The sequence below is a fragment of the Coturnix japonica genome, unplaced genomic scaffold (genome assembly GCF_001577835.2).
Source record: "Coturnix japonica isolate 7356 unplaced genomic scaffold, Coturnix japonica 2.1 chrUnrandom526, whole genome shotgun sequence".
In the NCBI taxonomy this organism is placed as follows: Eukaryota; Metazoa; Chordata; class Aves; order Galliformes; family Phasianidae; genus Coturnix; species Coturnix japonica.
The window spans coordinates 65,440-76,470 of NW_015439910.1; the positions used below are offsets into that span (position 1 = coordinate 65,440).

The 11,031-nt window shown below is 46.4% G+C and overlaps 1 protein-coding gene across 1 annotated transcript; it reads left to right on the forward strand.

Moving 5' to 3' along the window:
• Positions 1-6,126: 6,126 nt before the first annotated feature.
• On the forward strand, positions 6,127-7,361 carry LOC107307263 (olfactory receptor 4N5-like). Its single transcript, XM_015850756.2, has one exon. It carries the CDS (start codon positions 6,127-6,129, stop codon positions 7,087-7,089), a length of 963 nt encoding a protein of 320 aa, XP_015706242.1. The 3' UTR covers positions 7,090-7,361.
• Positions 7,362-11,031: the final 3,670 nt, after the last annotated feature.

An 11,031-nucleotide genomic window follows, 5' to 3' on the forward strand; every position in this document is an offset into this window, starting at 1 on the left:
CCATGTGACTTAATTGTCTCTCAGGGCATTGTTCCAGCTCACATGAACAGACACTCACATCTCATCCCATACACCAACCTATGGTTCAAACATTCTGTGGTTTCCTTCAATAATGGTGATCTGCATGTAGCAGTTAGAAGATTAAAAGGAAGAGAGATGAGAAGATCTACCGTTAGAAACAAAAACCCACACCATATCCTAAGACTGATATTCACACAAGCCATTTCCCCCACCCTCTGCATCCCAATGATTTCAGCAGGGATGTGATCCAGGGCCAGTGGATCAGTGCATCAAATCAGTCATTCTGCTGCATCACTCGAAAAAGCACTCCAGTCTTTTTGGTGATTGCCTTTGTGTTTTGATGGGCCTCAGTTATGGTAGTGGTGGCACTGTGGATGATGATACAGCATTCTCCTTCAGCTCAGTTCAATGTCTTTCACACCCTGTGGTTCTTTTAACAGCAATATGTCTAGAACCAGTTGGTTTTGCAAGGCCACCTTGGGTACTTGTTGAACCTGCCTGTTTGACTCTCCAAAAACATGTTCTGTCCAGCTCCTTAGCACACGGACCTGCCAAGGTAGATTCTCCAGGGCAAGCTGGTGTCATCCAGGTGGGGTCTGATGATGAGTTTGGTCCTCCAGTCCCTATCTTGAAACCAATGCTCTTCAGCATCTTTATCAATGAGTCAGACAGTGAGATTCAGTGTTTACTGATGGTATCGTGCTTAGCAGTGCATGTAGTAGAAGGAAGGGATGCCACCCAAAAGGACCAGGCCAGGCTCCAAAATGTCACCCACATAAACCAAATGAAGCTCAGTGAGAAGAGAGGACTGCAGGGCGATCTCACTCTAATTTTTCAGTACCTGAATGACTGTAAAAGCTTATAAGCTTTATCTCCTATCTCCTCTGAATCACTGGAAACAACCCCACAGTGCAGGGAGGGATCATGAGTCCAGAGCTGTTTAAATCACATGGAGCAGCAGCCTCGGTGTCTGTGGGCAATGCCTGTCCCTGCCCGGTGGGACAGATTCTGGGGGAAAGAGAGAAAGGGAGAAACCAACCAACCAACCAACCAATCACCAACAAAAACACATTGCGTTCATTTGACACTTCCTTGAAGACTGAATCAGTCTTAACTATGGGCTAAGATGGCGCGAGCCATCTGTAATAACTAGTACCAGAAGAGGCTATAAGACCAGACATACTAGAAGAACATTGGTCTCAGTTGTGCGTCAGGCCACTCGGATTGGCTGCCCAGGAAGTGCGCTGCAGTCATCATCCCTGTGGCAGAAATGCCAGTACAATAAATAAAGCTCGCAGATTTCTCAAGAGGTGTCTGGATCGATGAATTAGTCCTGTATAATTCTATATGAACTAATCTTGAGTTGTGATGATAAATTCATCGCTGCTTACTTATAGTAATAGGAGTGCGCGTACAGAATGCGGAGCGAAAATTACGCTTGGACTAGTAAGATCTTGTAGGTCCTTTCCAACACTCTTGCATCTGTGATTCTATGAAAGGAAAATTGAACTCTGATGAGGAGAAACTGTGGATGATGCGGTTTACTCATGTTCTGTAGCAAAACCTCCATATCCAACTCTACATTCATAAGAATCTGAAAGGCTGAGGCTGGCTTAGCTCATTTCATATTGGAAGCATAGATTATATCCACTTAAAGCAAGACATAAACAAGGATCATAGTGAATCATCCTAAAGGTTGGAAAAGGCATTAGGAAGTGAGCCAAATCCTGTCCTTCAGTCGGCGGCCGTCTTACACTTGCATCATATACTGCCATTGAGGCTGACGAAAAAAGTATTCGATATGCACCTATCAGTGCCCTGCTCAGTGCCTCGAAAACCAGCACGGGTCCAGTAGAACCCACTTACTTCCCTAGAGGAGAAGAAGGATGATCAAGCAGTGCGGCACCACCACGGTTAGGAACTCCTTTCTCTATCTAACTAAATCATGCATCTTGGATGGTGGACCTCAAATGTGGTCCACATTTGTATGGGAGATGGTCTTGACCAATGGAATGGCTCCCTTAACCCCTAAACACATAACACCTCAACTCATAAACTGTTAAACAATTACTCTCTTGTGGTATGGCTCAATTATTTTCTCATTACAACGCGACGTAAATGGCAAGAACATGAAACCTCCATCCCAAAGACCACCCAGCCTCTCAGGGGTAGCCAGCCTCACTGAAGCCCCAGACTCTGAAGTCATTACGGCTGGAAAAGAACTTCAAGCGATCATACCTCATCCAACCACAACACGCAGCCCCAACTCAGCACACAATGCATCGCTGCCCCAACTGATGGAACACACACCTGCAATCAGGACGGTGACTCCACCACTCCCGTGGGTGGAATTCCTCAACGTGCCAATGGTAAAGGGGCTTTTGATTTTCTGCATCGTTTTTACTACAAATCCTGGTTTACATAAATCCTATGTAATCACGTTTTGCTACAACTTACAGTATTTCCACATCACACATATAAAGGCATGAAATAATTTTACTAGAAATCTGCAACTTACAGAAGAGACCTACACCTCTCCCAGCGAGAACAACACATGAGAGGTCACGGACCCTGACTCCATAATATTTCACAGATCCTCGCGCGTCGCAGACTAGATACTGACGCTCTTTGCGAGTCTCTCGATTCAGTCCGCGGACAGTGTGTCGGGATATCCTTTCAAGCGCGTTCGCCTAGAAGCATTCACAGTAGGCCTCTCGGTTTATCAGGGAAAACTCACATTCTCTCTCCTATTTTGCTTGATTCGTAATCAGCCTCGAATTTTCAATTATATTGTTAATTATATTGTGGTTATCCGATTTTCTATAATTGAGATATTTAGTAAAATACCTAGTGCTGCCCTCGTTACGAATCCCGGTTGGCTGCATGTTTTCTTTTTATCCTAATTAACTTTCTTCCTTTTGGCGAGGGGCCTCTCTATATCTAACTGGCCCACATCTGGCAATCCTGTCACGACGATCAGGTGTGAGTGATTTGTTGCAGTTTGCAAGCACACTACGTGACCAGTTTCTCTAGACAAGCTTTGTCTTACCCACCGAGAGTTATGCAATGCACCGGATGAGATTCATGAAGGCAACAATAAACAACGAAGCTATACATATAGATTAATATACATGAACCCATGATTGCTTCTATCAGAACAAACATTGATGACTTTTATTAAGGCTCACCAGGAATCAGAGCTATACAAGCCAACAGCTGCCGTGCCCGTAACTGTATAAACAGCCACCAACACTCGGAGCCAAACAAAACCAGACTGCATGTATTCAGATAAATCCCTTAAAACATAAAAGATATCCCAAGAGGAGGCACAATGGGAGGATTTCTCCCATCCTCTGCCACACAGTGATCCACCCCTATCAGTGGGGCAGTGCCGGCTGTGGACTGATCCACACATGGAGGGAGATGTGGCTGTGAGTGGGTCCAGAGCTCAGCAGTCATCAACTCTGTGCACAGCACTGCTGAATGCATGAGTGTGTGGGAGAGGAAGAGAGTGAAGGCTTCAGAACAGGCTGATGGACTGCCCACAAGGTCTTGAAAGGGAGGTATGTATTGAAGCTGATGATGTATGTCTGCATGGGGTGGGCTTCAGAAAGTGAGCTCAGTGAGGAAGCAAAGTGCCTCAGGCTGTGCTGCTCTCCCAGCACAGGGCAACAATGTGGATGGATCACTTGGAGGTCCTTTCCAACCCATGCCATTCTGTCAGTACCCTTTCAACGCAACCCAACCCAATCCAGCTGTTCCAAGGCTCTACGATCTTTAAGGACCCTTCCAACCCAACCTTTCTGTGGTTCTGTGATCCTTATGGACCCTTCCAACCCAGGCCATTCTGTGGTTCTGTGATCTGTAAGGACCCTCCAACCTCAGCCCAAACATACTGCCCCAACTCCAACACTATGGGTCTCTGTGGGTCTCTATGAGTTTCTGTGGGGTAATCAATTCCAGGAATCAACCCAGAGGTGCATTTAATGCAATTAATCTGCTTAAAGACAGAGTTGGGAGTCAGTGGGACATTCAGAGCAGAGCTCAACTGCATAAATACAGCATTCGGTGTTGCCTAATTATCTTAATTATCCCACGATTAATTAAAGGGGGAGATGAGCTGAAGGTTGGACTCTGTAGTCTCAGTGCTTTTTCCCCATCTTAATTATTCTGTGATTAATTAAAGGAGGTGATGGGCTGAAGGTTGGGCTCCTTGGTCTCAGTGCTCCTTCCCTACCTTAATTATCTTATGGATAATTAAAGACTGCTTCAAGGCACGATGTTTTTAAGGAGCACTTTGCTCTCTCAGCTGGGCACATGGCTGGTTAATGATGGATTAACTGATTAGAGATATTTAGATAATTGTTTTTTCTTCACATCTCCAATGTTCTTATGGCCCCAGTGAGGAACTGGGATGTGTTACGGGATTTCTGTGAGGAAAAGTGAAAGTCTGAATGCTATCCCAGCACCCTCATCTGCACTGAAAGACAGCTGGGGAGAATAGATTAGTGTAGAAAATACTCAAACTGATGCATTCCAGGGAAAATCCAGAATGGAATTCCCCATTCCTTGGGATGGCTGCAGTGACACCATGGGCTAAAAAGGTTTTTTGGTGTTCCATTGCGATCTGCTTTGCAGCTGTCAGATGAATGCACCCCATTGACTCACAACAGATGGGAGTGCTCCATAACTGGTTTCCTTTTCCAATCAGTGGGTGTGATTTTAGGCCTAGAGGTCAATTTGGGTCGATTTAGGGACATTTGGGGGCCAATTTTGGAGAATTTGGGGACATTCTGGGTCAACTTGGAGACAATTTTGGGGGTAATTTGGGATCAATTTGGGGACAATTTTGGGGTAATTTGGGGCAATTTGTGGTCAAAGTGGGTACAATTTGGGAGTAATTTGGGACAATTTAGGGGTATCAGAGGATATATTTGGTCAATTTGGGGACAATTTGTGTCTGTTTGTGAACAATTAGGTGTAATGGGCCAATTTTGGGATATTAAAGGACATCTTGAGTCAATTTTGATTAATTTGTGACAATTTGGGGACATTAGAGGAGATTTGGGGTCAATATGGAGACAATAGGGGTTAATTTGGAACAATTTGGAGACAATTTTAGGAGACCTTTTGGAGACCTTAGAGGGTATTTTGTGTCAATTTGAATCAACTTGTGGAAAGTATGGGTCAATTTGTGGACATTTTGGTGGTAAATCAGGACAATTTGTGAACATTTGTGGACATATGGGGACAATTTTGGGGTAATTTGGGGCAATTTGGGGTCAATTTTGATCATTTTGGGGACATTAGAGGACACTTTGAGTCAACTTAGGGACAATTTGGGGCCATTTCAGGACAATTTGGGGACAAAATGGTGGTTGTCTTTGCCTGGAATGTGAGACTGTCTTGTTTGTATCAGACCTCCCAGATTTCATCTCTGCCAACCTCAGCAAAGCAGACGGCCGTGTCGTCAGGCCTCCATGTGCCCCGCATTGTGCACAGTATGTTAGAGCCTTCACCTTCCTCGTGTTGTCCGCTGCACTGTGCATGGATGTTGAACTCAGTGCTGTGCTTACAGCATTCAGGAAGAGAGATGCATTTGGTAGAATTATCTGAAAGGGCTTCTGCTGCAATGCTGTGCATCTGGTGGCTGATTCTACACACAGAGATGGAATTGCTGTAAGTCTTGGTGCTCCCATCACAAAAGCTGAGTGGATTTGTAAGGCTTGGGAGAAAAGGAATGGCATTGACCTCTGTGCAGCTGTTGGGGATGTAAGAAATCAGCTCAGACCACAAAGAGCAGCACTACAGGAGACTGCACTGATGGTCTACAACCTAGAATCAATTCTGGAGCCAGTTCCCAGAGAGAGAAAACATGGACCATCCCACCATGTGCTGACATTCAGCTCCCAATTGCAGTACAGCGCCCACCTTAGTGGGAATCTCCATTCCCAGCTTTCAAGTATTTCCCCATATGGAGTTCCATCACACCAAGCAATGCTCGTAGGGTGTGCATAGTGCAAGTACAGCCCACGTTGCTGTAATATTGCAATATATTTGCACTGGCTTATTTATTCCTGTTTGTCAGCACTCACGAGAGTCCAAATGGAGCACGAGAACTTAACAACAGTCAGAGAGTTTGTTCTGCTGGGACTGTCCCACAGCCACGGAGTACAGTCCGTTCTCTTCTCCTTCTTCCTGCTGTTCTATATGGCAGTTCTCCCAAGCAATGTCCTCATCATTCTCACAGTTTGGGGTGATTCCCAACTGGGATCACCCATGCACTTTTTCCTGGCCAATCTGGCATTCCTGGATATCTGCTACTGCTCTGTCACCCTACCCAAAATGCTGGCTGACTTATTCTCAAACCCAAAGACCATCTCCTACAACAGCTGCATGGCTCAGCTCTTGTTTCTTCACTTCCTTGGAGCAGCGGAAATCTTCCTGCTCTTGACCATGGCCTACGATCGTTACGTTGCCATTTGCAAACCCCTTCGCTACACCATGCTCATGAACAAGACTGTTCGCTGCACCCTGCTTGGAGCTTCGTGGGGCGGTGGCCTCATTCACGGCATCATTCTATTTGCTCTTACCATCACTCTCCCATTCTGCGGCCCCAACATCCTGGACAACTTCTTCTGTGATGTTCGACAGCTGGCAAAGTTGGCCTGTGCCAACACTGACACAGTGGAACTGCTGATGTTCCTCAACAACGGCTCTGTCCTCGTGGTGTGCTTTGTGCTCCTCCTCATCTCCTACGCAGCCCTAGTGTTGAAGCTCCGGGCATTCTCCTCTGAGGCCAAGAACAAAATCACCTCCACCTGCATTTCCCACATGGTTGTGGTTTTGGTCACCTTTGGCCCAGCAATTTATATCTACGTCCTCCCTTTCCGGGCTGTCCCAATGGAAAAAGTCATTGCACTTTTCCATACGGTCATTTTCCCTTTAATGAACCCCATGATCTACACGCTGTGCAACAAGGAGATCAGAAGCTCCATAGGCAGGTTTGTCCACAAATACTCACTGTGGTGTGGACTTTTTATGAAGCATTTTGGAGTAAACAAATGAAGGTCACAGTCATTATCCTTCAGGAAGTCTTCTATAAAATAAAGCCCTGTGGTGATACTAAAACCCATACAGAGTGATTCAGGGAAGAACCAACCCACACAAAGGAGATGACAGTGTGCCATGAAATTATCATTAAGGATCTAATAAACTTATTAGGTATTATCTGGAGGATGTTGAGGGTTTATAGAGCCCTTCATGGAGTGCTGGCCTCGATTCATTGATTCAAGAGTTCAGTTTCCAGTTGGACACCCACTGTTGGTTCTGCCTTCTTCCTGGGCTCCGTCATGACTCAGTCATTGGTTTCTTACTGGGCCTCGCCCAATCAAGCCATGTCAATTCTATTAGGCCCCACCCCCACCCACAAAGCTACACTCACCCCCTTAAAACCACGCCTGCCTCCATAAGGCCCCACCTCTCTTCCCAAAGGAGGATTTGGGGTCACAGTTCAGCTTCCAAATCCCCTTATTTTAAAGGAGATGCCACGATCAAAGAGAGGAGTTGATGAGCTTCTTTTACCTCAAATGGCTATCTGTATAGGAAGAGACAATAATTAACATGTGTTACATATACACACACCCATATACGTATATATACATGGAATCACTGACTGCACTCCCCCAGCATCAAATTCCCTTGTGGTACACACTGGACGTCCCTGTGTTTCTCCAGCACCCACCAAGTGCACCCAGGTCCCTGGGAAAAGCAGTTCCATGGAGAACTTTGCCCTTTCCAGAGGCTGGAAAGACCCCAACAGCTTTTCCCAACATGTTCTTTACATGCACTACAGAGACCTCATCTCCCTCTGCAGTATGCAGGGGGATGGATCAGGTAGAATCATCACAACTGACAGATCCTCTAGTATTGACCAACCAAGTGGCTTCTACCCAATGCTTCTCCCAGTGCTTCAGTGTTCCACCACCCATTGTTTTCAGCACAGCTTTCAACAACACATTGTATCATTCAACCTTACCAGAGGCTGGTGCATGGTAGGGGATACGATAAACCCACTCAATGCCATGATCTTTGGCCCAAGTATTTATAAGGGAATGTTTAAAAGGAGACCCATTATCAGATTCAGTTCTTTCTGGGTTGCCATGTCGTCACAGGACTTGTTTCTCAAGACCTAGTATGGTGTTTCAGGCGGTAGCATGGAGTACTGCGTATGTTTCAAGCCACCCAGTGGTTGTTTCCACCATGGTAAGCACATAACACTTACCATTGTGAGATCGTGGCAATGTGATATCATCAACCTGCCACACCTCCCCATATTTATACTTTCTCCTTCTCCCTTCTCCCCAGAGAGGTTTCATCCTCTTGGCTTGTTTAATTATGGCACATGTTTCACAATCATGAATAATCTGCGCAATAGCATCCATAGTTAAGTCCACCCCTCGGTCTCTAGCCCACTTATATGTCCTTGATGGCCCGAGGTCTCATGGGCCCATTGAGCTAGAAATAATTCACCCTTATTCTGCCAGTCCAAGTTGATTTGAGTCACCTCAATTCTGGCAGCTCAATCCACCTGATGGTTGTTTTGTTGTTCTTCAGTAGCCCAACTCTTTGGCACGTGTGCATCCACGTGAAGCACCTTTACAACCATATCTTTTGTTCGGGCATCAATGTCCTTCCAACATTCAGCAGCCCAAATAGGTTTACCCCTCCATTGCCAGTTATTTTGTTCCCACTGTTGTAACCACCCCCCCCATTGTGTGCCCCAGTGGCGCAGTGGTTAAGGACGCTGCCTTGCAAAACTGGGGCCCGGAGTTCGAATCCCCCCTGTGGCGCAAGTGGTAGAAGTGCCACTCTGCTACACAGAGGCTCGAATCCCGGGGGCTGGACTCCGATGATCTCTAAGGTCCCTTCCAACCCGCACGAGACTATGATACTATGATAAGGCATTCACCACCATCCATGAGTCAGGATAAAGATAAGGCATTGGTCACCTCTCCCATTCAGCAGCATCTAAGGCCAGCTGGACAGCCATTACCTCTGTAAACTGACTTGATTCTCCTTTTCCTTCTGTGGCCTCTGCAACCTGTTGTGTGGGGCTCCACACTGCAGCTTTCCATCTGCAGTGCTTCCCCACAATGAGACATGATCCATCAGTGAATAGGGCATGTTTCTTTTCATTTTCTAGTAGTTCATTGAATGGAGGGGCCTCTTTAGCACATGACACCTCTTCTGCTGGTGATGCTCCAAACTTTTTGCCTTCATGCCAGTCCATGATCACCTCTAATCTTCTTTGAGATCAGAGCAAAGCAGGTGGATGACACTTAATAGCAATTTCATATGAAAGGTTCTCCTCAGGAAACCCTGTTGGCTGGTTTTATGACATCTAAAATGAAATACTCAGGCTTTTGTAGCAGTCAAGCTCTGAGCAAGTGAAATGTGATGAGGTCTGAATTCTCAGGCTGCTCAACCAACAGCCTCCCCTGCAGCGATCTCCCCATCACGGCATCATTTATGTTAGAAATGACCACTCAGGCCATCCAACTGTTAAGTCAGATAAGATCTGCTTCAAAAGTAATGCCCCCTCTTGTATTACCTGGGCCATAAGATCAGAGGCAGATGTAGGAGATGTGGCTGTAGAGATTGTGACATGCGGAATCAAACTCTATATCCAGAATTAGGTTATAAATCAGGTATGTGTTTATTCAGCTCTGGGCACAGAGGAATCACTCCTTCTATCATGTGCATCAATGGACAGAAGTGGTAGAAAGTTATAGATCAAGTGTATACATATTCAACAGATTTCCACGATATCATTAACACATTCATTGTTTTTCGGGGAACTCATTTACATGATGTCCCTTCTACTGACGCGTGCACAGTCCATAGTGGGGGTCTCACGCAGGTGGTTGTTGGGATGAAGTCAGAAGTCTTCCTCAGGTTGCTCTGACTCATCTCCTCTACTCAATCAGTCAAAACCAGTTTCTTTTTTTCTTTTACCAGCTTCCCAGAAATTGATGTGGTGTAGCACATAGCCAATGGGCTCTGTGGTTTTCATGGCCAACTGACTGTATATGAAAAACTATAAAATGAGAAGCTATTCAGGAGGCTTTGTTGGTAATGGCCCCACTGGGACCAATTACAACTCCAATACTCTCTAACATTTCTAGACAACATTTTGACTGCACCTCCATCATTTGCTTACAGCAGTCTTCTCTCAGTCCCCAAAGTTCACGTACACCACATACACTGTGGGGCTCATTACCGTGCAGAAAGACCTATAGAGCCATTTCTGTCAAGTCTTCAAAGCCTGAACTGCTCCTTAGGGAGGTCTCAGTGTTGCAGATGAAGGTTTCAAGGATCACTGTCCACAAATGGATATGTCCTATTTAAGGATATTTTGTCTTACAGCAGGCACCGAGATGTCACCGAGTGCAGCACAACCCGTGTGACACAGATGGCAGCTCTGCCAGGGAGAGGGAGGTACAGCCAGCATGGGGGTAGCATTGGGGATCCAAGAGGGAAATGTACTCAGTGAGAGCTGATAACTGGAGAGTGACTGCAACAGGCAAAGATGGGAATGAATGGTGAAGGAGGAGAAAGAAGGCTGTGCAAGAGGAGGGATGCAGGGGGGCAGTTGCTTGTGGCCCGATGTGTAGTCAGTGCTAGTCCGGCTGGGTTTGTGGGAGGCATGGGAGGGAGCTGAGTCCCCTCCAGGAGCCAGGACTACAACCTCAGGATAAGATGCCTGAATGGATTCAGCTAAATCCCGTCCCTATGGAAGTTTAAGGGTGTCCTGCAGAGCCAGGATCCCTGCATCCCAGGGCTGTTTGCAGGGGCAGGGACTCAGCCGCCAGCCAGGCTCAGCACTCAGCCTGTCCAAGGAGCTGCCCAGGTAGCTGTAGGGAGATGTGTGTTGGTGGGAAGGAGACCCCCAGCAGCACAGGGGCCTTTTGCCACTTGGGGTGCTGCATGAGGCTGAGGCTCACAGCT

What these genes read in the sequence shown, in the direction of transcription:
- LOC107307263 (XM_015850756.2), top strand. Translation starts at nt 6,127, where the DNA reads ATGGAGCACGAGAACTTAACAACAGTCAGAGAGTTTGTTCTGCTGGGA.